This window comes from Poecilia mexicana, unplaced genomic scaffold (genome assembly GCF_051168715.1).
Source record: "Poecilia mexicana isolate PSO_F unplaced genomic scaffold, ASM5116871v1 scaffold_18, whole genome shotgun sequence".
NCBI classification, from domain to species: Eukaryota; Metazoa; Chordata; class Actinopteri; order Cyprinodontiformes; family Poeciliidae; genus Poecilia; species Poecilia mexicana.
The window spans coordinates 27,109,089-27,136,363 of NW_028263387.1; the positions used below are offsets into that span (position 1 = coordinate 27,109,089).

The 27,275-nt window shown below is 42.1% G+C and overlaps 1 protein-coding gene across 3 annotated transcripts; it reads left to right on the forward strand.

Moving 5' to 3' along the window:
• The first annotated feature begins 62 nt into the window (after positions 1 to 62).
• LOC106910986 (uncharacterized) lies at positions 63 to 27,148 on the forward strand. 3 transcript variants are annotated; one of them, XM_088015574.1, is made up of 10 exons: positions 63 to 141; positions 237 to 357; positions 7,597 to 7,941; positions 13,410 to 13,517; positions 15,658 to 16,005; positions 16,757 to 17,083; positions 17,355 to 17,678; positions 18,881 to 19,207; positions 19,597 to 19,923; positions 20,694 to 27,148. In XM_088015574.1, the coding sequence occupies exons 2-10, from the start codon at positions 246 to 248 to the stop codon at positions 20,780 to 20,782; spliced, it is 2,307 nt and encodes a 768-aa protein (XP_087871700.1). In that variant the 5' UTR covers positions 63 to 141; positions 237 to 245; the 3' UTR covers positions 20,783 to 27,148. The 3 variants fall into 3 exon arrangements, with proteins under 3 accessions (XP_087871700.1, XP_087871701.1, XP_087871702.1); XM_088015575.1 differs by having other exon boundaries at positions 20,697 to 27,148; XM_088015576.1 differs by lacking the exon at positions 16,757 to 17,083.
• The last annotated feature ends 127 nt before the right edge of the window (positions 27,149 to 27,275 follow it).

A 27,275-nucleotide genomic window follows, 5' to 3' on the forward strand; every position in this document is an offset into this window, starting at 1 on the left:
ATGCACCTTTAAGTTGCTTGCGATCCGCCATTATGGAAAAGAAGAAGAAGAAGAAGAAGAAGAAGAAGAAGAAGAAGAACCCCACCCTTCTTCTGCCTTTGCAGGATTCTGTCGCAGCGCGCTGAGTTTTCGTTTTCTGAGGTTATTTCATTTATCAAAGTTTTTCCGTACTTCTAACAGCCTGTCTTGTTCTAAACACCAAACCTTCGTGTTCCTACAAAATCTTTTCCACGTAGAAACGTCGCATGAATCTAAGTTTCGGACGGAGAGACCGAACCAACCAGGAAATGGATTCTTCTCTGACTGCGTCTCTGCTGCTGCTGTCTGTGGTCTTCATGCAGTTTGTCTCTGCTGCAGGTGAGATTCTGCTGGTAACATGGTTAAAGTTATTAACATGTAGAGGGAACGTTCTCTACTATTCATTTCTGAATTATTAACAACAATCACCACAGCTCACCGCCATATTGTGAGTGACATAAGAACGAAGCTGAAGTTGGTTTCCCATTGCAACTTGCGATCCGGGAAATGACTAAAGGGCGATTCCAACCATAGACATAAAATAAGAATAGACCCGCACTGGCTGCTCCAATCAGAGCTAGCAGTAACCAGCTAGCCGCCATGCTAACAGGAAGTTTTCATTCAGTAACTCTGGATTGTTTATTGTAATGGAACCTGTTTTTGCCTTTGAATGTTTTATACTTTAATTTTTTTGGCAATGTTGAGAGGTTTTATTTTGGCTCTTTGTATTATTTAGCCTCTTCAGAGCCTTCATATGTTTTCAGTCTGTTAAAGGTATTATCAATATCTGTACAATTTGCACAATGCCTTTTTTGTTTTCTTCTTGAAAAACTTATAAAAACAAGTTTTTGTCTAAATTAAGGTGAATTCATGGTTCCTTTTTCCACATAATGTAACTGGTAGTGTTTATGATAAAAAAAATAATTATGTGATCGGTATCGGCAGGAAAAAAACCTGATCGGCACATCTCTACTCAGCACTGAGGGATATTGTTGTTCTGATCGATGAACTATTGATGTAAGTGCTCCACAGACATTTCAAACGCAAAGAGAATCGATCTTTTTTTTTTTTTTTAAGCAAGTCACAGTAAAAGACTTTCTGGTAAATTAATTTGATTCCATTTTATAGAGGCGGAACAGATTAATTCAGGCAGCTAAAATATTTTGTTCCCCGCTGCTAACTTTGGCAAATAAAAAGCAAATGTTATGAAAATCACAGGATTTATTGTTGATAATGAGATGATTAAAAACAGTAAAAGACTTTGCAGGTAAATTAATTTGTTTCCAATTTTTAGAGGGGGAACAGATTATTTCAGGCTGCTGAAATCTCCATTCTCTCCTCTTCTCCCCCATAACTTTGGGAAATAAAAAGCATCTGTTTCCAAATTCTCAAAATGATTATGTGGGATGGCATACTAGACATTTCCTTAATCCAGTAATCTGTCATATTTTACTTTAGAACGGGACTGACCAAAAAGTTTACACTCTGTTCTTTTCAGGAAGTCTTTATTTTTGTGCCCTGCTATCAGCCAGCTTCCCTCCTCCTTTATCAGAAATGTAAAATTATAAATGCACACTTCGTGTTGGGAACCTGTGTTTGTTGACTGACTTTTATTTGTGAGGCTTACGAGACAAAAGCTGAAAAAAGATCGATTCTCTTCGCGTTTAAAATAACACGAAACAGCGTAAAAAGACCTCCACACAAGACCTCGTTTATTTATGTATGTATTTTTATTTTGATAGCTGCCGATTAAACTGAAAGTTACAACATTGACATGAACAGTTTTTACCAAGAAATCGGTCAGAAGCGCCGTGAAAATGGTCAGATCCGCCGGATCCACGTCTCTGGCTGCAATGCGCGCTCCCGACACAGGGGGCAGAATTTCACAGGGGAACAGAATTTCTCACAAGATCTGTAAGAATTTCTGTAGCTCAGTGCTCAGTTAGGTAACGGAGTATGAACTTCATTCAATGTCATAATGGTTTTACAGTACCAGTGAATAGCTCCATTAGCATTTCTAGCAGTAATAGCTCCATTAGCGCTGCTTGTCTTTAACGTTTCTCCCAGTGCCTGTAGCGCTGTCTCTGGTTCGGCATCAGCTCTGCTGCTTAGAGTTCGGTGCGGTGGTAACAGCCACACTGGACTTAATTACCACCGACACCGGACCTCCATGGACCTGGTCGATCGGTGATGTCAGTGGCCTAGACAGTATAGCTCCTGTGAGCATCTCAAAGAGCGTGGTATAAATGGCTCAAAGTGTTGTGGAGAAATGTCCAGGGTCCAGATCAGGTCCTTCGTTTCCGGGCTCTCACACTGCGCTCTTCTTTCTTTCATGTGGGAAATTATTCAGATTCTGTCTCAATTTTTATTTTTTATCACAGCTGATAGTGACACAGTGTGGCATTATCTAAAATGACACCAGTCAAACGCAATATGATAAACAACTACTGGGGTAAAATTAGCTTTCCTGTTACTCTGTAGACTCCAGTACTGAATGGACCATTATGCGTCATCAACCCAGCGGTGAAAAAATGGCGCCCTCCATAGGTGAAATATTTAACAAAAGATGTACATTTTTGAAGTAATTATGAGTTGTGATGTATCAAAATGGCAATTTTTAAGTAATAGGAAAATTGCAACATATTTAGGCCAACATGTTCAACTAGTCGTGGATCCTTTTAAAATAGGGCTTAATCTGGGGAGCTCGAGAAGCTGCTGCACTTGGACACATTTTGTATCCTGTCCTAACATATCATGAACTTCTCTTTTTTTTTGCCTGTGGTGGCATTTATTTTGAAAGAAATCCAACAGGTGGAAAGAAGGTGGGTGGAGGAAGAAGACATGCAACCAAGGAAGAGGAGTCGAACTTGGGACAGAGCCTTGTGAAAGTATTCGGCCCCCTTGAACTTTTCACCCTTTTGCTGCTTTTCAGGCTTCAAACATAAAGATCTAAAATTTTTATTATTTTGTGAAGAATCAACAAGAGGGACACAATCATGAGGTGGACTAAAATTTATTGGATATTTTAAACTTTTTTAACAAATAAAAAAAACTGCAAAGTGGGGCGTGCAATATTATTTGGCGCCCTTGCGTTAATACTCTGTAGCGCCACCTTGTGCTGCGATTACAGCCGCAAGTCGCTTGTTTTTGTCTATCAGTTTTGCCCATTCTTCCTTAAAACAGCTGGAGCTCAATGAGGTGGGATGGAGAGCGCTAGTGAACAGCAGTTTTCAGCTCTTTCCACAGATTCAGATCTGGACTTTGACTAGGCCATTTTCACACCTATATACGTTTATTTGTGAACCATTCCATTGTAGGTTTTGCTCTATGTTTGGGATCATTGTCTTGTTGGAAGGTAAATCTCCGTCCCAGTCTCAGGTCTTTAAAGACTCCAACAGGTTTTCTTCCAGAATGATTCAGTATTTGGCTCCATCCATCTTCCCATCAGTTTTGACCATCTTCCCTGTCCCTGTTGAAGAAAAGCAGCCCAAACCATGATGCCGTCACCACCATGTTTGACAGTGGGGATGGTGGGTTCAGGCTGATGAGCTGTGTTGCTTTTACGCCAAACATATCTGACCAGAGCTCCTTCTTCCATATGTTTGGTGTGTCTCCCAGGTGGCTTGTTGCAAAAATTAACCAAACTTTTATGGATATCTTTGAAAAATGGCTTTCTTCTTGCCACTCTTCCATAAAGGCCAGAATAGTGCAGTGTACGACTGATTGTTGTCCTATGGACAGACTCTCCCACCTCAGCTGTAGATCTCTGCAGTTCAGAGTGATCATGGGCCTCTTGGCTGCATCTCTGATCAGTCTTCTCGTTCGAGATGAAAGTTTAGAGCAGGGATGGGCAATCCTGGTCCTGGAGGGCCGGTGTCCTGCAACTCTTAGCTATCTCCGTGGTCCAACACACTTGAATCCAACAGCTGACACTGCACGAAAAGTGGCGATTTTGACTGACGCGAACACAGCTCGTGAGCGACGGCTAACGACAGTTAGCAGGGTAGCTCATGGGAGTCAAGAACTGTCGATTGCGGAGTCCCATTAGCGGGGAGTGGAGGTGCGGGGGGAGCGGGCGGGCAGGAGGTGTTAACGACTCTACTTGGCATACGAACATATGCAAAGGCGCTTCAGCAGGCCCATGTGGATTCTCAGTCATTGGATGAAAAACAATTACATCACAGTTCATCATTGACGTTATTGGTTGGTTGTGTGCCCATTGGACAGCACTTATGTCTTCATAAATAAACCCCGCCCCAATCATTAATATTTTTAATGCTGCATTTAAAAAATCTATATAAAAAATAAATGCTGTATTAAAATATATTCATTTGATATTGCTTATATTCTACATGCTCATATATGAGGAACATAAAAGAGGCACAGAATTTTTTTTTTCTTTATTTCATTTTATTGTTTTTACCGTTTGCACACAAAATAAGACATAAATGCTGGTCCATTTCTGGACCATCTGGCAGTGTTTTTTTGTCCAAACATGATCCAACATTATGCTGCGTTCAGGACAGGCCCAACGTCTCTCCTGTAGCTTAGACCCGACGTCTCTGAGCTCCTGGCTGGGGGAACTTGGGATCTCCACCTCACCAACGTCCATCCTGACTCCCCCTCATAGGCGCCAACCACCTCTCTGCCTTCCTCCAGCAGCTCTTAACACAGAACAGACAATCATTATGAGCTACAGGCATCTTTATTATTATGAAACTACAGTCAAATTGTTTGGCAACTTCCAGCTTAGAATGCACACATAAGACATTAAAACTAAAAAACACACCCTATTAACACATTCTTACAGGAAATAAAAACTTTAATGGAAAAAATAGAAAACACTTGGAAACAATTGGAAGACAAAAAATTAAAAGCACTTGGTATTTTAAAAAATCTGTACACATAATGTAACTTGATGTGTAGTTTGTGCCAAAGCAGGTTATGAAACGGTGAATAACATACCATATCTGGGGTAATTTCATTGATGTCAAAGTTTTTATTATTTCCAAGGAGACCAATAGGCTTTATTAAAATGAATGATTAAAAAATGTGCAATGCAAAGACTACAACAACCTTTTTCCTCCCTGAGCTGCAGCCTACTGGTCGTTCAGAACAAATAGTGGCCAAGTGCAGGGCTCCATCTGTACTTATGGAGGTGGAGCAGATAGAGCTGTGCTTAGCGTAAAGGTAGCTTTATAGACAAACTGGAAAATAAATTTACTATCATTCTGCTCACAACAGACTGGCGTGTACATGGCTGGCAGATGTTTCTGTCTGACATAGGAGCCAAATCCTGTCGCTCACATGGATACAGAAGCTATAAATGGCTGGGCAAAGTGACAGTTAATCTATTAAGTTGACTGAATATGACAATATAAATTAAAAACAGGACTATGGAATTTTTTTTATAATTTTTAAATTGATAACATATTGGATAATACAGCAGTATTAATACTATATATCAATATAGGCCCAAATTTTCTAATTTGTGCATCCCTAACATTTACTTTTCTGTACTTGTAACTAACCTGTAGCAATAATTAGCTCACAGTCAACCTGGAAAAATATTATACAAAAATCTGAAATTATGTTAATTTTAATAACAAAGCAGTAGGTCCACAAAGACGCTTATGAAAATAATGTCTATGCTCCTGTTTTTAGTTTGTTTTCATATTCAGTCACTTTAATAGATGAACTCTCACTTTGCTCAGTCATTTATAGCTTTAGTGTCCAAGTAAGTGATTGGATTTGGCTCCTTCGTCACACACAGAAACACATATGTACTGCCATGATGCACAACGCCACCTGTTGGTTGTGACAAGAATGATGGGAAATGTATTTCCAGTTTGTCTATCTACACCAACCTACTTCCCAATGTGTTCTGTCTGATCCAGACACTAGGCAGCAGCTTCAGCAGGAGAACGGCTGTTGTATTCCAGGCATTGCACCAGACCTGTAAGGTTTGGCCACCCGAAAAACAATAAAAACCCAGACATCGATCAATGAAATCTGCCCGGATACCCCGGACCAAACTTGAAAATTAGAGGTTATGCTGCTAATCTGAGCATTTGTCATCAACTCACAGGTGAAATTGAGAACATTATGCAAAATAAATAATCACCCAGCTGAAACATGGTGCAATAAATAATGAAACGTAATTCATCAAACTCTGAGGCAGATAATTTGCTTTGATGGGTTTTAATAAATCACAGTGCTTTAATCATTCAAGGAATTGTGACATCTCTAGATTAGTAATAAATCTTACCTGCTTCTTTCTTTAGCTACATCTGGATGACTGGCAGTCGGTCCTGGATGCAGCTGGAAAACATTTGTGTGCATTGTCAATACATAGCATAATTACATTATGTACATAAACAATATTGAAGCATAAAATATCATCAACATTCTAAAATGGTAGATACTCACACACAGTTGCATCTCTGTCCTCGTCACGGACATCAGGACGTTCCTGTAGAGTCTGATTGACACAAATGTGACTCCTATTCTGTGGAGTCTGTGGAAATAAATGTAATATTAAAAAAATATTGTAGCAAATATATCGCTTTCTCAAAAATACATAAGTAAATAAGTTAAAATTATTCTCAACCAGCCATTATACAGTCGGGAATCAACGCAGTGACTGTACATAATACATACCGGCTTCATGGCTTCGTCCTCATATCCGTCCTCCGTCCACCATGTTGTAAATCTCTACTGCTTTCCACACTCTGCCTTGCTGCACTACGTTATAACAAAATAAATAAAATAACGGGAAGATCAGTTTTCCTTACAAATATGTGAGTGTTCACTATTCACTAAATGTGAAATCATAACTTACTGAATTTCTCTTCGTCCTGGTGGAAAAGCGCCTCGGCACCGTGGTCTGAGGCCTGGCTGTGGAGCCTTGGCCATTTTCTGGTCTGAAAAAATAAAAGGAGATGCGAGTATTTTTAAGAGTTCAGAACATCACATGTAATAAAAAATACAATACGAAATCTCTCCCTACACTTGTTTTGGCATTATGAAAACGACAGACCGCTTTCTGTAAGAAACAACATGAAGGTTGTGCTCCACGCGGCGAGTTGCTGTTCATTAAAAGTTTTCTTACTGTGAGTTCGGCCTTGTTGGAGCGCCACGGTGTCATCTGTTGTTTTCCGCCAGGACATTGCTTTAATATTAATACAATACAGTTAAATGGTTCATAAAAATGCTTCTGCCACATCTGAAACAGACCAGCTGGACATGAATTCAGTATTACCTGCAGCTCTTATAGAAAAGCATAGCTGATTATCAGAGAAAAAAATCAGTTTAGAAAGCCTTTATTAATATCAAAAAGGCTAAATTAAATGTTGTGACTCATTATCTTGCTGAGATCCTCAATGAGCCACAGGTTCTGACTGCAGGTTTCAGTATTTTGATATTTCTTCTGTTGGATGAATCTTCAGATTCATGCAGCTGAGCTTGTTGTTCCAGCAGCAGAAACTGATGAGTTCTCATCACACAGACATACACTGTCTAGTTAAAGTCCACTTTGACCTCTGACCTCTCTGCTCTGGGTTGTTTCCTCTCCTACAGGTCAGATCACCATCCCAGTGAAAGCTGAATCTGGACAGAAAGTCACTCTGCCATGTGAAGATCCTGACAAAGGGAAAATCCAATTCGTAGAGTGGAAGAGAACTGATCTGGGTTTAAAATATGTTCTCCTATACAGAGATGATCAGATTGCTACAGATGGCCAGCATCCATCTTACAAGGACCGGGTGGATCTGGTTGTTTATCAGTTGAACTTTGGAGACGCATCTTTGATTCTGAAGAATGTGACAATTACTGACAACGGAACATACGAGTGTCGAGTCAAATTGGAAAATAGTGGGATTAAAGTCATCAGCACCGTCAACCTGGATGTAGTTCTTCCTCCAGGTGAGTGTTTCTCTCTGGATCAGAACCAGCAGCTTCCTGGTTCTGATCCAGGAAGCTGCTGGTTCTGATCTCCTACCTAATGTCATAGTTCTGCATGGAGGAATGTCTTTGGAGGACATTTGCAAGGCAGGTTCCTGGTCATCTCCGTGCTCATTTATTCAGTTTTACCTGTGTGATGTTCCCACGTTCTCTATGACCCATTCTGTCCTCAGAGTTCTGACAGAATAATTATTTTTGTCACGTTTATTGACAAAGCATTTGAGAACAACATGGTTGTCCAAAGTGCTGTATAATGAGTTACCTGTTCTGTTCAACATTACACTTACAGTTTGTAACGTTCGTTGTTCCTGTTCACAGCAGCAGGTCTGTTTGTCTCAACCTTTCTGACCAGATTATTCTCCCCTCTGGTCTTCTGCTGTATGGGAGGCCAGGAGTGCGTAATTATGCACTCTGGTCTGAGACTGTTTTTGTTATATGCGAGCAGATGCTTCATGATGGTGGTCTGGATGGACCCAGTGAGGCACAGACTACATCCTGCTTCGCCTTTAACTCACTAGCGATGGCCTTAAAGGCCTATATGACATAGAATCTGGGGTTAAAATACATAACCAACGTTCTCCCTCTTAATTTAAATAATATCTTTCTCAAAAATTGTGCAATTATCACTCTACTGAATAATTTCATAACCATAAATTGTTGGAATCATTTCAAAAAAGCTTCAACAATCACTTTGCAGGTCCTTTTATGAAATTTAACAAAAATCCATACGTAACTTTGAAATTACTTGAGGTTGAGGAAATTGACCTCCCTTTTGTTCCCCTTAAAGTCTAATTTATATAACATGTGCACAAATGGAAAAGGCTAAACAAAAGAAAAATTTGCAGTAAATTAATTACTGATCAATGATTGTTGTTTTAGAACTGTTTAAGGTATTCATGAGTCAAATCTACATGAAGTTTGGTAGAAGAATAGCTGTGTTTTTCTTGTCAGTTATAAACATAAACTATGTTACACTGCAAAACATCTGGAAGTGGATTAACTTGGAAAAATGAAAGTTCACCTGCTGTTTTGAAAATGTAATTTAAGTCGACAAGAAAACTGTTTTGGTTTTAACTCAGAAACTAAAGTTCATGAAGTTGATTCAAAAACAGGAGACAAAATGTCCAAACATTGTTTTTAAGTTAATTTTTCCTGATTTTTAGTTTTAACTTCATGTTACAAATTAAATTAAATAATTATTTCACAATATACTTATTTTACTTTGGAATAATTTAAACTTCTGTTTAAAATTGCATGAACAAAATGTCTGCACTGGTAAGGAATTTTTATTAAACCTCACAATAAAAACATTTAGCGTGAACAGAACATTACACCCAAGGTTTAAAATAAACATTTTCCTTACCAACACACAAAAGCCAGATTAATGCAACACTTCCATCTCACAGAGCAACACAAGACACAAAAACATGCCTCTAAGCATTCTGGGAAATAGTTCCCACTTTTGTCTTCTTTCAGATTTTAATTGCTCACCCCAAAACTAGTTTATTCAACTCTTGGATTGTAAACTAAAGAGTCAGCACAACTTACTACTGTAAGTTTATATTTCTCTAACTCGCACATATTTAAGTTCAAAATCCAAAACTCACTAAACCCGGTTAACCATTTTCTTCTATCTCTCCTCATAGATGAATCAATGATCCATAGATGATGATTCATCTATGCAAGTTTCAATACAGAGATCAATAGTACCGTCAACTGGAACTAAAACAGTTGGTATTATACAGATAGTACATTCTTTATCCATCTGTGATCTGGCAGAATATTTAGCAAACTGATACCAGAGGTTGTCTTGGCTCCATGGCATCATCAGTGCATTGATGATTGGAGACGGTGCTGCTGCTCTTTCTCCCCTTGACAGAGAAAGTTGTGTCAGTACTGTTTTTCTTTTACCTCATTCCTCTCGTCCAGGAAGTAGAGGATGGGAAAGGTAATGACATCACTGATGACTCCTAGCACTAGGAGCAGCCTCCAGTTTTCATGCAGCTGGATGATGAGTTTTATCCGGCTGCCTCTCCTGAGTGGCTCTTCGCTTCACGCTGCCTCGTCAGTGCGAGTGGGCGGATCTTGCTTGTCTGGAGGCGATCCAGCGAAGAGTCTGCAGTGGACCCAGGTGGCTCTCTCTGCGACCTTCACTGCAGTGTGGGTGACGAGCAGGATCTGGTACGGCCACATCTTGGAATCCCAGTGTTTCCTCTGGAAATCTTTGATTAACAACCACTGGCCAGGCTGGAGAGGATGGAGAGGACCGTCTGCTGGAGTCGGCAGCGCTGCCTTCACTTTCTGATGAGAGAGAGAGAGACTCTGACAGACTTTTACAATTACCCAATATGTCATTTTTCAACAAATCAGTTGAACCCACCAGCCTCAATGGGTTCTACTCACACAGAGACTGGTCTCCCAAACAAAATTTCAAAAGGACTCAGGCTAAGTTTAGCTCTCACCCTGGTTCTCATGTACATCAGGGCCACAGATGAAGCTTTTACCCAGGTTAGTCCCGTTTCTGCACTGATCCTGGACAATTTAGACTTCAAAATGTCATTCTCCCTGCAGATTGAGGATGATAATGTGTTTTCCGTTGGAATCCTAAAGTCTGGCTCACTGCGGTTAATGTGCTGTTCACAACACAAGTGCCATTGATATGACATCAGGAATTTCCCATCTTGGATTGATTTCTGTTGGTAGACTTTTAGCAGTCAGGAAATTCCCTTTCATGATGTAATCTGTGCCTGGAGTGTGAGCTTTAACTTTGCAAGCTATTTCTTTAGGCAGAAAGAAATATTTCTGAAGTTAGCTATATTTAAGTTGGCTATATTTCTTAAGGTGAATTGAACAAGGCGTGCACACTTGTTCAATTGATATGATGACACCTGTCAATCAATTCAGTGGGTTTGTTACAATTTGTCCCGAAGTAAACAGTAAACATCCCTTCTGGAGGACAACGTTTTTTGGGTCTACCATGCGCTGCAGTTTGGCTAGAATTGATGATTGTTTGCTATTAAATGCGCTGCGGTCATAGAGATTTGGTGGGAAATAATCAGATGAAAATGTTAAAAGTTGTCAGTGGGGAACATGCAGAAGGCAGCTTTACACAGAGCATATAGATGTAGGAATGGACTTTATTCTATTGTCAAAACTGGAGTCTGGAAAAATGTAAAAGGATAAATGTCTGCAGCCGATCTAAGAGCAGCTGAATACAGATCGATGGTGTTAAAACACTGTGTCTGTATGAAGGTTTTGTCATCATTACATCATTGGTGTGAACAGTAGCGGGTTAAACAGTTGTCCAACCGAGTGACCTGTCAGCTCCTCAGTTCACCAAACCACACACACACACAAAAAGCTCATAAACCGATGACCCGCCAGAACCGCGCACACAGTAAAAGCTCTGGAAGGATTAGGGTTGCCACCTTTCAGAAATGAAAGTGAGGGACGCCACCACAGTACGCCGTCCTACTCTCATGGATTGAGATGGCCGCTGCAGTGATGGACAATATTTTATGGCAATGTTTTTGTTTTTAAAAAGTGATCCATAGAGCAATCATTCATACATAGAGTTCTCCAAAATTGTACTCCAGAGTAGCATATCTTAAACACGTTTAATTGAGCAGGTGTAAAATGTATTTGGTAAACTGCTCAAGTACTGAGTAACTGATCATAACACCTGATTTAATAATCACAATGTGTCCTCAGACAACTGAAAGTATAAAGGTTATATGAACATTCTAGTATTGTAAAGCGTATTACCAAAATATTTACCAAATTTACCACAGGGGCCAGGGTAGTCGGTGTTTTTCCATGGCGAGACTTAAAAAAAGAATGAAACAAAAACAGAGCAATATTTCATTATTTGATATAACAAGTGGGCCAAAGAGCCACTTGTGTCTCCAGAGATCCAGACTGCAGATCCCTGACAGATGGAAAGCCTGATCCTATACAGCAGCTAAAAGTGCAGCACTAGAATATTTAATTCATTGTTGAAGTAAAATTGTAAAGATTAAAAAAATCCACCACTGAGTTTTAACATAAGACATTTATTTAGTATAATTTCTTCTGTATCCCGTTGGCCCCATGGCTGCAGGTTAATAATTTAATGTATTATTAATGAAATTAATAATACATTAAATGAACACTGAATTAATATATCAACATTTCTTAATAAAACAAACAGAAAGCCCTAATAAACCTTTTAAAAGTAGGAAATATTTATGTATTTACTGTTAGTCTCTTAGTATGATTTGTTCTTCAAGTGGCCATTTGTATTATTTTGGCTGATACGACTAGAGCCTACATTAAATAAGCAAATAATTGATTGTTTAATAATCAAACCATAACAGTCTACTAAAACCACAAGAAGAAACTTAATTAATCAATAAAAAAATGTTCTGCACCATATCAGCCTCAGGAGATGATTGAGGGATGAAGAGATTTCTGGTTCTTCAGGTTCTGACGGGCCTGCAGTTCCTCTCCTCATCCATTCTGTCTGGTATCATACAGCAGCACACCCCGCCGGGACGAACACATTTGTTTTAATTGCCTGTGTTCATCCTCACTAACATGTTCAGCCTGGGATTTGCATCTTCCTTCTCATGTCTGTATGAGAGGTTTTGCTTCTAAGGGCGGTGGAGTATCGGGTTGAGGACGTTTTAAAAACATCCGGGTTGACAGCAGCTCACCACGGCTGCGTAGTGTCCATCTCTAGGCAACCGTAACAACAGCGTCGGTCCGTAGCGTTCAGGGGTCCTTCAGCTCCCGCCACGAGAATTTAGCTGACCTTAATATTTCCTGTGTTTTATTTTGGTCATTGTTACACTTAGTGTTTATGTGTGTGATAGGCGAGTCTATTGGACATTTGTAGAAATACGAAATCGTCCCAGGTCGGTTCAATACGGGACGGTTCCGTATTTTACGGGACGGGTGGCAACCCTAACCCCCACCACCCCAAGCCAAGAACTTCAGGCAACATTTCCTGTATTCTCAAACCCAAAGCTTGACAGGTATGGGGCAAGGTGAGAGTTCAGCTGACTGAAGATGAATACAGAAACTAAAAGCTGGATCATAGACATTTTTTATAAGCGTATTCGTGAGCCTCCCTCTTTATTATTAAATTGAATATAATTTCAGATTTTTGTATAACTTTTCTTCAGGTTAACTTAGAAAGTGAGCTGTTATTATTACAGATTTTTTCTAAACTTCAAAAAAGTAACTGTTAGGGAAGCTCAAATATGAAAAGTTTGACATATATTGATATCTGATAGTAACACTGCTGTTATATCAGATTTACCAATATTTTATCAATTTTTTTTATCCAATTACTTAATTAAACGTAAGAATATTCAATAGATTACTCGATTACTAAAATATTTGTTTACAACAACCCTAAACTCCTCCATCTTCATTTGTCTCCACAGATCCGTTTCCAGTTTGGGCCATAGTTCTACTGGTCCTACTGGTTCTACTGGTTCTGGCTCTGGTTGCTGCTGCAGGAGGTTTTTATTCCTGGCACCGCTGGAAACCAGGTGAGTCTCTAGAACGGTGTTACCCATAATGCCTTTGGTCAGTGTCTGCTCTCCTTCAGCGCAGCTCCTGGTGCATTGTGGGTCAGCAGCTCCTGGTGCATTGTGGGTCAGCAGCTCCTGGTGCATTGTGGGTCAGCAGCTCCCGGTGCATTGTGGGTCAGCAGCTCCCGGTGCATTGTGGGTCAGCAGCTCCCGGTGCATTGTGGGTCAGCAGCTCCCGGTGCATTGTGGGTCAGCAGCTCCCGGTGCATTGTGGGTGTTCAGCTCCCGGTGCATTGTGGGTGTTCAGCTCCCGGTGCATTGTGGGTCAGCAGCTCCCAGTGCATTGTGGGTCAGCAGCTCCCAGTGCATTGTGGGTCAGCAGCTTCCTGTCTCTCTGTCAGCTTGAGGACAAACAGAACCTAAAGAGTCGGTGAGGATGGAGCAGAGCTTGGTGGGTTGCTGCCAGGCAGCAGCTGGTTCCACTTCTTCACCAGATCAGGGGACATGGACACATGTCTCTGTCCTCAGAGAGTCCTCCAGGAGACAGAGAGACAGGGAGGAGACAGTCATGAGACCATCAGAGCTGTATGTCCAACCAGGGCCGGTTCTTGGCATGGATACATGAAGGCACAGGCAGAAATGTGAAGGGGCATCATAATGCCTACATATTATGCTCCATAATAATTGACTTGTTTTCTTAATGGGTTTGGGATAAACTGTGTCCAAGCCCAACAAGAAAACCGTACCCTAAAACCTTTAAAATTAAAGATACTCTTCATCCAAGATTGAACAACCAGCAACATAACAATTATCTACTTTGATGGTCTTTATCCAGTTATATATTTTAAACTAATTTGAACCTAGAGACAATCAAAATTTCAAACAGGATTAACAAACAGTATGGCTTATGCAGAAGTTTTTTGGTTAGAAACTGAACGCCTCAAAAGTTTTTCTTACCACTCCTATTTTCCTATTTTTCTTCACATCTTGCATAGCAGAGGACTTCAGCCATGCTCCTGTGTGGTACCAGGCAGGATTGAATGACATTAAAGATGCACCAAATGCAGGCTTTGGTTGGCTACCCAGCATTGGCTGAGATGGTGCACAGTCATTTAAATCAGGGGTTACAAAATGTTTCTATCCTTTGTGCAGGAATCTGAATTTTGCGTGTCATCCGGGTCACGTGTCTGAAACCCAGCTATAAGCTGCTGGTATCTCCGTTGCTCTCGGTTTTCCACAAGGCGCAGCAGAGGGTCAATTTTATCTACAAAGCTTCCTTCATGTTGGAGGCAGCTTGCTGGAAACGCATAATAAATGGTATTTCTGAACTGGGTTTGGGTCAGAAGCCAGGGTCGCAGTCTGCAGGTCCAAATACCAGTTTCAGTTATGAAGTGACTGAAACTGGTTTGATTCTCCCTTTTGCTCCCATCTCTGTAAGAGGGCTGGTGGATATTAAAAGCCATGTACTTTCATCCTTTCTTCACTTCCCTGGACTAACCAGGGGAGTCATTGCTCATGTTCTTTGCTTACCGTATTTTCAGACTTTAAGCTGCTACTTTTTTCCAAAGCTTATGTCAGACTGACATGAGCTTTGCAGCCTTTAACCCGGTCCGGCTTTCCGTGGATTTTTCTTCAACCACCAGGGGGCTCTTTAGCAGGAAGTGAATCACTGGAAGTCAAATTTAGCTATCGGTCTGCATTGCCAGATGCAACATGAACTTCTTCCTCTGGTTTCCGTGATGAGTTGGTATGAATTTAAAAACATTTCTCCGTCGTTCCTGCTGCTAGCATGTGGTAGTTCTAAATGAAAATCAGCACTTCCTCCTTTGATTTCCAATGATTCTCTTCCTGCATGTGAGGACAAGGCTTTTATTTATTATGTCAGTTTTGGTCCTTCATGCGCAGTGGGATCTTTGTGACGCTGTTTCAAAGCTGCTTGGAGGCTTATTGCATACTGAATGCTGATTGGCCGTTTGCTCACGGCAGAGGGTTTGAGTTTGAGCTTTACATTGGCTGCAGAGACAGGAGACGTTCGCAGCCTGTTCAGCGTGTTGCACAGTGAGATGTTTCATTATTTGTGAGAGGCTTCATGGAGGGGACAAATGAAGCGGATAGCTGTCCTCGTGTCCAACTCATCTTGTCCTCTGTTGTCTCTCAGTCCATCAGGTGGAGGTGGAATCAGGGACGGCGTCTGTCCTGCTGCCCTTAAAGGTCCCACGTTTCCCGTGGTTCTGCATATTCAGACTTCTGCAGGTGGATAAAGTGGAGTGGAGGGACAGAGACAACAGGACGGTCCATGTGTATCAGAACGGTTCTGCTCAGCCTGAAGAACAGAACCAGCTCTATAGAACCAGAACCAAGATGGATGAAAACCTGCTGAAGACTGGAGACCTCAGTCTGACTCTGTCATGGCCGACTGATGAAGACGAGAAAACCTACATCTGCAGCGTCTACAGCAGGAAGGGAGACGTCCTGATGGAGAAACAAGTCTGGCTAAAGGTCAAAGGTCAGTGGTTTAAATGTATGTTTAGAGACCAACCAGAAGAAATGTTTGGACCAGAACTGGTTCCATCTCTGAACTGGATCAGTTCTGGTTGTCTCTCATGAACTGTTTGACATTGACATGTAACTGGTTTTGTAACATTTAACCCTGACCTTCATCAGAACCGGGCCTCAGAGGTTCAGAACCTCCAGCTGGTTCTGAAAGATTCTGGATCTCTGCTCAGCTCCAGAACCAGCCTGGTCCAGTAGCTCCATCAATCCGTCCAGAACTCAGAGCTTCATGTCCATGTGGACTGAAGGACGTCCTGATGTGGGACAGAACCAGCCTCAGTCCAACTGGACCTTCTGTCTCCAACAGAGGACATGAAGTTCTGAGGTTCTGCTTCCTGTCCTCTGATTGGTCCACACTGACGAGACGGAGCAGCCTGTCCTCTGCTGGTCTCCATGGAGACGTGTCCTCGTCTTTCTGCCAGTCTGAGTCCAACTGGAGACAAACGATGGACAGAACCAGCTGGACACAAAGTCCAACTGCTGCTGGGGACAGTCTGCAGCTTCCTGCTGTCCTCACTGAGGACATTCTGTCCACCTGCTGCTGGTTGGACACAGCAGAGACAACAGTGTCTCTGTTCAGTGGAGACATGGGACACATTTCAGATGGAACCAGTCCAACATGTTGGACCTTCATCCAGTCAAAGGACATGTCCTCAGAGCTGCTGCTGTCTGTCCAACTCATCTTGTCCTCTGTTGTCTCTCAGTCCAACAGAAGGAGGTGGAATCAGGGATGGAGTCTGTCCTGCTGCCCTGCAGAACCACAGAGAGTCTGGATGGAGACGTTAAAGTGGAGTGGACGGACAGAGACAACAGGAAGGTCCATGTGTATCAGAAAGGTTCTGATCAGCCTGGAGAACAGCAGCATCCGAGCTACAAAGACAGAACCAAGATGGATGGAAACCTGCTGGAGAATAAAAACCTCAGTCTGACTCTGAGACGACCCACGTATGAAGACATGAACGTCTACACCTGCAGAGTCTACAGAGACGGAGTCGTCCTGATGAAGAAACAAGTTCAGCTAAAGGTCAAAGGTCAGTGGTTTAAATGTATTTTTCCAATCAGCTGATTGGTTCTGATCAATAGTGATGATTGGCTGATCAGAAGGTCAAAGGTCAATGTGATGTAATGAGTGATGAAGATGAGGAAGCAGAGCAGGAGGAAGAGGTCCAGGACAGACGGGGACCAGAGTCCAACTGCTGCTGGGGACAGTCTGCAGCTTCCTGCTGTCCTCACTGAGGACATTCTGTCCACCTGCTGCTGGTTGGACACAGCAGAGACAACAGTGTCTCTGTTGTCTCTCAGTCCAACAGGTGGAGGTGGAATCAGGGATGGAGTCTGTCCTGCTGCCCTGCAGAACCACAGAGGATCTGGATGGAGACGTTAGAGTGGAGTGGAAGGATGACAGAGGCAGGAAGGTCCATGTGTATCAGAACGGTTCTGATCAGCCTGGAGAACAGGACCAGTTCTACAGAACCAGAACCAAGATGGATGAAAACCTGCTGGAGAATAAAGACCTCAGTCTGACTCTGAGACGACCCACGTATGAAGACATGAACGTCTACACCTGCAGAGTCTACAGAGACGGAGTCGTCCTGATGAAGAAACAAGTTCAGCTAAAGGTCAAAGGTCAGTGGTTTAAATGTATTTTTCCAATCAGCTCATTGGTTCAATAGTGATGATGGGCTGTGTAGAGGCCAAGCCAAGGCTTTAAGCCAGGGGTCCCCAAACTTTTTCCTGCGAGGGCCACATAGCTGTTCCTTTCTCTGGTCGGGGGCCGGTCTTAGTCTTTGGAGAAAGAAACCTTATACGCCGGGGAGGGGGGGGGGACTGTTATGTCTTTGAAACTGTCGAGCGGGGGGGACGACACATTCACGCTTTTAGATAGATTTTTACCCAGAATGCAAATGGAAAAAACCGTGAGTGAAACGGTGACTGGGACTGACGAGTATATATTCCATTGAGGGAAAGTTAGTTTCACATCTGCTCAAGAGCCCCCCTGGTGGTTGAAGAAAAATCCACATATAAACCGGAAAATAGAATATATGAAAAAAAAAACACTGAATGCTCTCTGGCATGAGGAGGCGGGCCGGATCCGGCATTGTTCAGGGGGCTGGACCAAATGACGTGGCGGGCCGGATCCGGCCCGCGGGCCGTAGCTTGGGGACCCCTGCTTTAAGCCCTTAGGTGGTACACCAAGGTAAAGTTGATGCGCTGCATTATTTATCTGCTGAATTAAAATCAGAGCCGTCTTTGATCTTAGTGCAGGTGATTCATTTATTTTCCTTGATTCTCAGCAATAATTCCTCCATCATGTTGTCAGACAGAGCGTTCATCAGCATTCGTTGTTTTCAGCGTTCAACATGGCGTTAGCAGTCAAAAGCGGTTTCCCCCTTCCAGGTGGAACACACCTGTCCTCATCCACAAAGGTTCTTACCAAAATAGACCGATCACATGACCCAACACCATTAGGAATACAGTTATTCATAATCTGCTGCTACTAGCTGATTGGAAGGTCAAAGGTCAATGTGATGTAATGAGTGATGAAGATGAGGAAGCAGAGCAGGAGGAAGAGGTCCAGGACAGACGGGGACCAGAGTCCAACTGCTGCTGGGGACAGTCTGCAGCTTCCTGCTGTCCTCACTGAGGACATTCTGTCCACCTGCTGCTGGTTGGACACAGCAGAGACAACAGTGTCTCTGTTCAGTGGAGACATGGGACACATTACAGATGGAACCAGTCCAACATGTTGGATCTTCATCCAGTCAGAGGACATGTCCTCAGAGCTGCTGCTGTCTGTCCAACTCATCTTGTCCTCTGTTGTCTCTCAGTCCAACAGGTGGAGGTGGAATCAGGGGTGGAGTCTGTCCTGCTGCCCTGCAGAACCACAGAGGATCTGGATGGACACGTTAAAGTGGAGTGGACGGACAGCAGAGACAGGACGGTCCATGTGTATCAGAACGGTTCTGATCAGCCTGGAGAACAGGACCAGTTCTATAGAACCAGAACCAAGATGGATGAAAACCTGCTGGAGAATAAAGACCTCAGTCTGACTCTGTCATGGCCGACTGGTGGAGACGAGAACACCTACACCTGCAGAGTCTCCAGCAGAGACGGAGACGTCCTGATGAAGAAAGACATTCATCTCTGGGTCAAAGGTCAGTGGTTTAAATGTATTTTTCCAATCAGCTGATTGGTTCTGATCAATAGTGATGATTGGCTGATCAGAAGGTCAAAGGTCAATGTGATGTAATGAGTGATGAAGATGAGGAAGCAGAGCAGGAGGAAGAGGTTCAGGACAGACATGGACCAGAGTCCAACTGCTGCTGGGGACAGTCTGCAGCTTCCTGCTGTCCTCACTGAGGACATTCTGTCCACCTGCTGCTGGTTGGACACAGCAGAGACGACAGTGTCTCTGTTCAGTGGAGACATGGGACACATTTCAGATGGAACCAGTCCAACATGTTGGACCTTCATCCAGTCAGAGGACATGTCCTCAGAGCTGCTGCTGTCTGTCCAACTCATCTTGTCCTCTGTTGTCTCTCAGTCCAACAGGTGGAGGTGGAATCAGGGATGGAGTCTGTCCTGCTGCCCTGGACAATCACAGAGAGTCTGGATGGAGACGTTAGAGTGGTGTGGATGGACGCCATAGGCAGGAAGGTCCATGTGTATCAGAACGGTTCTGATCAGCCTGGAGAACAGGACCAGCGCTACAGAACCAGAACCAAGATGGTTAAAAACCTGCTGGAGAATAAAGACCTCAGTCTGACTCTGAGACGACCCACTGGTGGAGACAGTAATATTTACATCTGCAGAGTCTACAACATAGACGGAGTCCTCTTGATGGAGAAAAAAGTTGATCTGGAGGTCAAAGGTCAGTGGTTTAAATGTATTTTTCCAATCAGCTGATGGTTCTGATCAATAGTGATGATTGGCTGATCAGAAGGTCAAAGGTCAATATGATGTGATGAAGATGAGGAAGCAGAGCAGGAGGAATAGGTCCAGGATGGTTCTGGTTGATCCAGAAGAACCGACTGGATCAGTTCTGGTTCTGTTACCAGGAAGAGACGAAGCAGAGGAAAGAAAACAGGTAGAAAGATGAAAGAGCAGCTGGAAGGTGTTAACTTTGTCCTTAACACCATCCAGCTGCAGTTCAAATCCCTCTCAGTCTCTCTGTCGTTGTCCTTTAACTAGGCCCTTCTTCTCCTCGGTCTGTCAGACTGATGCTGCTGCTTGTAGCCACCAGAGCAGCTGCAGCTACTGCAGTAGCTCAGCACATCACTGGGTGAATGAGTGAATGCAGAGTGAATGCAGAGTGAATGCAGAGTGAATGCAGAGTGAATGCAGAGTGAATGCAGAGTGAATGCAGAGTGAATGCAGAGTGAATGCAGAGTGAATGCAGAGTGAATGCAGAGTGAATGCAGAGTGAATGCAGAGTGAATGCAGAGTGAATGCAGAGTGAATGCAGAGTGAATGCAGAGTGAATGCAGAGTGAATGTAGAGTGAATGCAGAGTGAATGCAGAGTGAATGCAGAGTGAATGCAGATCCTCTTGGATCCTCTGACTTGATGAGTTCAGGTCGTTTACCAACATCTGATCCTGATGCTGATTGATTGTCTCTCTAACTGTCCTCTGTCTCCTCAGCAGGGACAGACCAGGACCAACCAGAGGACACCAGAACCAGATTAATCTCCATTGATCCGACTCCACTGCTGGCTGATCAATCAGTCTGATCAGGTTGATCATCTCTGATCATTGATCCAGTCAGACTTTGGATCAGAGCCGATCTCAGTGAAGGTTCTGATGGACCAACAGAGACACTTCCTGGTCCTCTGGTCCAGTCTGCAGCCTCTGATTGATCACTATTGATTATTGATGACAGAATGAAGATCTGAAGGAACTGAATCATTTCTGCTGCCTGAGGAACCAGTTCATGACTGGAACTGGAACTGGTTTGGATCCATCTAGGAGGAGGAGAGTCCAGTCTGACCAGAACCATCATCTTCCTCCTCCTCTTCCTCTTCCTCCTCCTACTGCTACCCAAAATCTGAACGTTTTTCTTCCAGTCTAGAATATGGAGCTTTAACTAGGGCTAAACCAATTGAGGTTTTCTGGCTGATTGCCGATTACAGATCTTTAAAAATCTGACCTGCTGGTTCCAATTTTGGCCAATATCAATTTTTTTTTTTTCTCAGAAATGTTGCTACATGTGGGGAGAAAATTGCTGAGTTGGCAACAGTCTGTTAACTACAAACATAAGCCCTTTTCACACTGCAGGGTCTGGCCTGACTCGATTCGACCCGGTCCCATTGGTGCTATGGTCCTGGTCGTTTTGCATTCAGCAGGACACGTCACGTAAATCGACTCGTTGCTAAAGCTACCGAGGGGATCTCTCCAGCGACCGCAGAACAGTTTTCTTCTTGGGTCCCGTCCCAGTTTTTCTGTATGGGCTCATGAGCGAGGAAGGGAAACATTTACCTCAGCTTCACATTTAACCAAAAATAATCTCATCTGAATGTCATCTCTGAGCTGGACGCGCAGCCAGCTGAACTATCGCTGCTCCAGGCAGGATTTCCCAGCTGGAGCAATGCGAGATGCGAAAATCCCGTTTACATCCTGAACGATTTCTGATCGGTTCTTTACTGAAATGTTATTTTCATTTGCCGTTAAAATCTTTGGCTGAAGAGGCGAATCTAATCCCAGTGTAGAGTAAGAACAGATTATGATGGGAATTTATTGATGCAGCATATTGTTGACAGCCATGGAGAAAGTCCAGCGCTCCTCTGATCCAGAGATCTGGTCTTTGTCCCGCCCCCACAGCCAATGAACCAATCATCAGCTAACTCCAAACCGGCCCGGTCTGGCCGGCCCGATTGGAACCGCAGCTCTCTGGGTTCCAGGGAGCCGGACGGTACTGGGCTGGAAGTGCTAATGTAAACACGGTTGGTCGACCTGGGTCCAGCTGTGCAGTGTGAAAGGGGCTAGACAGACCTGACCTGGTGGGCCGGTCTGCCAGTCAAACAGAGGCTGATATTCACTGAGGAAGATCAGATCGACTTCATGTGTAAATATCGGCTGATCACCGATACTCCAAAGCAGGGGTGTCAAAGTCAAATGGACGGAGGGCCAAATAAAAAATTTAGCTACAAGCCGAGGGCCGGACTGATCGAATGTTCATTGAAATTTTTTTAAATGACGCATATAGTCTAGTGAACCTAATTGAACCTACTGAAAACCTAACAAGTATATTCCAATATGATCAGATAAATAAAGCAATATTTTCTTATGGCTCTGTCAGTAATCTTTAATTTTCAACAGACACAACTGAAATATTTTTAAAATATAATTGGATTGAAATACAATAAAATAAAGTGCAAAAATCTATTAATCCACATATGTCAGAGTCAAGGCATTTAGATGTGTCGCCGGCGAATTACGGTACTGCAAATTTAGATGTGTCGCTGGCGACACATCTAAATTTGCAGTACCGTAATTCCGCCACACGTAGCGCTAAGTGGAAAAATTCCAACGGTTTCTGAAAGGGGAGACGTTGCACTTTCCAGCAAGTATCGGGTTAATACGGTAACTTCGCAGCTGCAGCTGCAGAGAATGTAATTAATCCGGGGGGCACTCGTTTAATAGACGGTATATTTCGGCAATAACTTGGTGGATATTGAAAGTTCCGGTTGTTATGGATACATGGGTAAGTACATCATCTCACAGAACATTTAAAGAACTACTTACAGTTCAAATAAGGAAGATTTTTTTTTCAGACGTTGTGCCGGCTTGCTGCGGTCTGCGGGCCGGTTCTAATAATAAATCAAGATCATCCCAGGGGCCGCAAAAAAACTTCTCGCGGGCCGGATGTGGCCCGCGGGCCTTGACTCTGACATATGTGCTCCAAAGTTAAAGAAATCAGATCCAATAAAACAACTGACAGATAAACTGGTTCACCCACTTTTGACCAAAGAAAACGTGAAAATATTTTCTGCCTTTATGGTTTATGAAAGGTCCAGTTACACTTGTTGCATTTATTAATCTTTATTAGATTATAATGCAGACAGATTATTATAGTCCTGGATTATAATCCAACTCTGAGGTTTCCAGGCTGAAAAACATTGAACACCCTAAACTGTCCATTTGGTTTCTATTGCTATATGAATGCAGCCTTATTAATGTGCTTTCAATACAAATAATAGAAGCTTTTTTATTTTACATTTTTATTTTAAACATAATTTGAATATAAAAGTGAAGGCCTACTAAAGCCATGAACTGTTACTTTGCATAAAATGCAGAATTTTAACTTAGAGATTTCTGCTCACTAAATATCTTCACTTCTGACTGAAATGTAAACTGAACAAAAATATAAACTCTCCATGTCATATAAGAGTTTTATGAACATTTGTGTTAACAATATACAGAGAAACTCAAAGTATATTTTCAGTAATTCCTGATCTCAGCTCTGATGACTTTGTGGTTCGGCTGTTTGTATCAGATTAACAGACATGATGGGGTCAGGATGAGGATCTGATTCTGACCCTGTTGGCTTCCCGTAGTTTACAGTCTGAGGTCTGATGTTGCTCAGACAGATCAGCTGTGTGTCTCAGATGGACGATGAGGGGATGTGGAGAATGAGGAGGATGATGAGGATGATGAGGGTCTTCAGTAGACCAGTCCGGTGGTCTGATATCAGACTCTGAGCCGATCAGCTGCTGCTGGACGTCCCTCCATCCAACACAACATCTGAGGCTTTATGACACAATGTGACACTTTGGGGCCTTTTATTGTCCAGCTGCTGCTCATTTGGTCTGGTCGCCCAGTGGACATGTCCCACAATGCACTGGGAAAAACTCACTGAGTATTAATGCTGACTGACAGCAGGCTGGACTAAAATTATAGAAACATTACAAAATATCAGCAAATGTTCATTTACAGTCGTTAACTCCACATGGCAACAATATCTGACATATTTATATTTTTGTTCAGTGTATTTTAGGCCTGAAATATATTTTATGTGTCATTTTATTCATTTCAGGGCTGTTGTAAAATAATATTTTAGTAATCTGGTTCTCTATAGATTATTTTTACGAGTAATCAAGTAATCTTTTCTCTCACCTTCTTACCGTTCGCTCCGAAACGGTTTGTGGGAGGAGAAAAGCAGATGAAACCCTGGAAACTTCAACGTCATGCTGTTAGCATTTAGCAACAGCTCAGAGGTGGAAGTGAGAGGCTGCCCACCACAAACACTGACCTGGGCGAAACACCATGTGCTGAATAATTTAACGAAGCTTCCAGTCGGGTCAGTTTTCCTCGAGGAATTTTAATAATCGAGGTTCTGGAATCATTGGAGGAATCGTTACATCCTGATTAATTTGTTGTATGTTACATTCATGTTAATGTTTTAAAAGACATAACCTTGAATTTTAAACCCCCACATTGAAAACCTTTAATCTGACTTATTAGCAAAAGGTCATTAAATAATTTGGTCACTAACAGAATTATTCCATATTTAGTCGGACGTTACTGAGGCTCTAGACTCAGATTTTCTATGTTACCAAATAGAGTGTTCATATTCTGTGCTTGTATATCTATAATAATCATTTTTGCTCATGTTTTTGGATGTTTTTATGTCTTGTGAATGTTTTCTATGTATTTTGCTCGGCGCTTTAAGGCTGAATGAATCCGTCTGGATGTTTCTGGTTCTGCTGATCCTGTTTTTCTCTGAACATTCAGGATGAAGAAACTTTTATTTTTAATTGGACTCAATTCACTGGATGTTTCCTGAATCTTGATAATCATTTGAATTATTGATCCATCCTCATTTTCAATCAGCTGATCTCTAATAATAGATGAACTGATTGGTATTGAAGGTTAAACAATATTTCATTAAATAAAAATATCTGTTCACTTTCAGGAATTCATGACTAAACAGTGTTTATATTAATTTGATTTGTTTTCTAGGTCTGAGTGACGTGACTTAAAATAACATCTGATTTTCCTGATAAATCAAATTCCAGATTTTAGTAGATTTTTTTATCTCCCTTTTATAAAAATTAGAAAATGTTTTTCAGAAACTTTGTTTTATTTATTTCAACCATCCCTTCAGGGAGTGGACCTGAACTCAACATCCCACTAGATACAAACTAAAACATTCTGGTTGGTCCTGATTGAACCGACTTCACTCTGAGCTACAGAAACCCAAACGGTGCAGTGATGGAGAAAAATCCAGATTATCCAAAAATTTAATCCTCAGTAACAGAAAACTGGACAATTTATCACCCAGTCCTACTTTTTCAGTCTTTCTCTGTAAATGACAGTTTTAGTTTTTAATCTCATTTCTGGATGAATTTGTTTTGCTTTTTTCTGCAAGACTTTGCTAATCATGTCTGCTAAAATGCCAAGATGTGCTTAATACAGTTGTGGTCAAAAGTTTACATACACTTGTAAAAAACATAATGTTATGGCTGTCTTGAGTTTCCAATAAGTTCTACAACTCTTATTTTTCTGTGATAGAGTGATCGGAACACATACATGTTTGTCACAAAAAACAGTCATAAAATTTGGTTCTTTCATAAATTTATTATGGGTCTGCTGAAAATGTCACCAAATCTGCTGGGTCAAAAATATAGATACAGCAACAAAATTTGTCAATTTTGGTGATGTAGCGAGTTGTGTCAATCAAATTAGCTTCATGTCATGGCCTCTTCACTTCTTGTAAGTGATTCTGATTGACTACAGCTGTTGACTTCTCATGAGCCCATTTAAATAGGGCTCATTTGACCCAGTGATTAGACTCAGCTACAAAAGCTACAATGGGAAAGTCAAAGGAACTCAGTGTGGATCTGAAAAAGCGAATTATTGACTTGAACAAGTCAGGGAGGTCACTTGGAGCCATTTCAAAGCAGCTACAGGTCCCAAGAGCAACTGTGCAGACAATTATACGCAAGTATAAAGTGCATGGAACAGTTGTGTCACTGCCACGATCAGGAAGAAAACGCAAGCTATCACATGCTGCCGAGAGGAGATTGGTCAGGATGGTCAAGAGTCAACCAAGAATCACCAAGAAGCAGGTCTGCAAGGATTTGGAAGCTGATGGAACACAGGTGTCAGTCTCCACAGTCAAGCGTGTTTTACATCGCCATGGACTGAGAGGCTGCCGTGCAAGAAAGAAGCCCTTGCTCCAGAAAAGGCACCTTAAGACTCGGCTGAAGTTTGCTGCTGATCACATGGACAAAGATAAAACCTTCTGGAGGAAAGTTCTCTGGTCAGACGAAACAAAAATTGAGCTGTTTGGCCACAACACCCAGCAATATGTTTGGAGGAGAAAAGGTGAGGCCTTTAATCCCAGGAACACCATGCCTACTGTCAAGCATGGTGGTGGTAGTATTATGCTGTGGGGATGTTTTGCTGCCAGTGGAACTGGTTCTTTGCAGAAAGTAAATGGGATAATGAAGAAGGAGGATTACCTCCAAATTCTGCAGGAAAACTTAAAACCATCAGCCCGAAGGTTGGGTCTTGGGCGCAGTTGGGTGTTCCAACAAGACAATGACCCAAAACACACATCAAAAGTGGTAAAGGAATGGCTAAACCAGGCTAGAATTAAGGTTTTAGAATGGCCTTCCCAAAGTCCTGACTTAAACCCCATTGAGAACATGTGGACAGTGCTAAAGAAACAGGTTCATGCAAGAAAACCATCACATTTAGCTGAACTGCACCAATTCTGTCAAGAAGAGTGGTCAAACATTCGACCTGAAGCTTGCCAGGAGCTTGTGGATGGCTACCAAAAGCGCCTAGTTGCCGTGAAAATGGCCAAGGGACATGTAACCAAATACTAATGTTGCTGTATGTATATTTTTGACCCAGCAGATTTGGTGACATTTTCAGCAGACCCATAATAAATTTATGAAAGAACCAAATTTTATGACTGTTTTTTGTGACAAACATGTATGTGTTCCGATCACTCTATCACAGAAAAATAAGAGTTGTAGAACTTATTGGAAACTCAAGACAGCCATAACATTATGTTTTTACAAGTGTATGTACACTTTTGACCACAACTGTAATAATAAAATGTGATAATAAATAGTTCAGAAAACTTCCATCTGTTTTGTGTTTGAATTCATTTCATGTTGTTTTTCCAGGATCATGTTTTCGTGATTCTCTTCAATCATTTTCCAGAGTAAAATCTAATCTGAAACCTTCAGCTCTAACATTTGGCTGTTGGTC

Excerpts from the sequence above, each read along its gene's own strand:
- LOC106910986 (XM_088015574.1), top strand. The coding sequence starts at position 246 with ATGAATCTAAGTTTCGGACGGAGAGACCGAACCAACCAGGAAATGGAT. Across the intron at positions 16,006-16,756 it reads AGTCTGGCTAAAGGTCAAAG|TCCAACAGAAGGAGGTGGAA; the intron begins GTCAGTGGTTTA and ends GTTGTCTCTCAG. Across the intron at positions 19,924-20,693 it reads AGTTGATCTGGAGGTCAAAG|CAGGGACAGACCAGGACCAA; the intron begins GTCAGTGGTTTA and ends CTGTCTCCTCAG.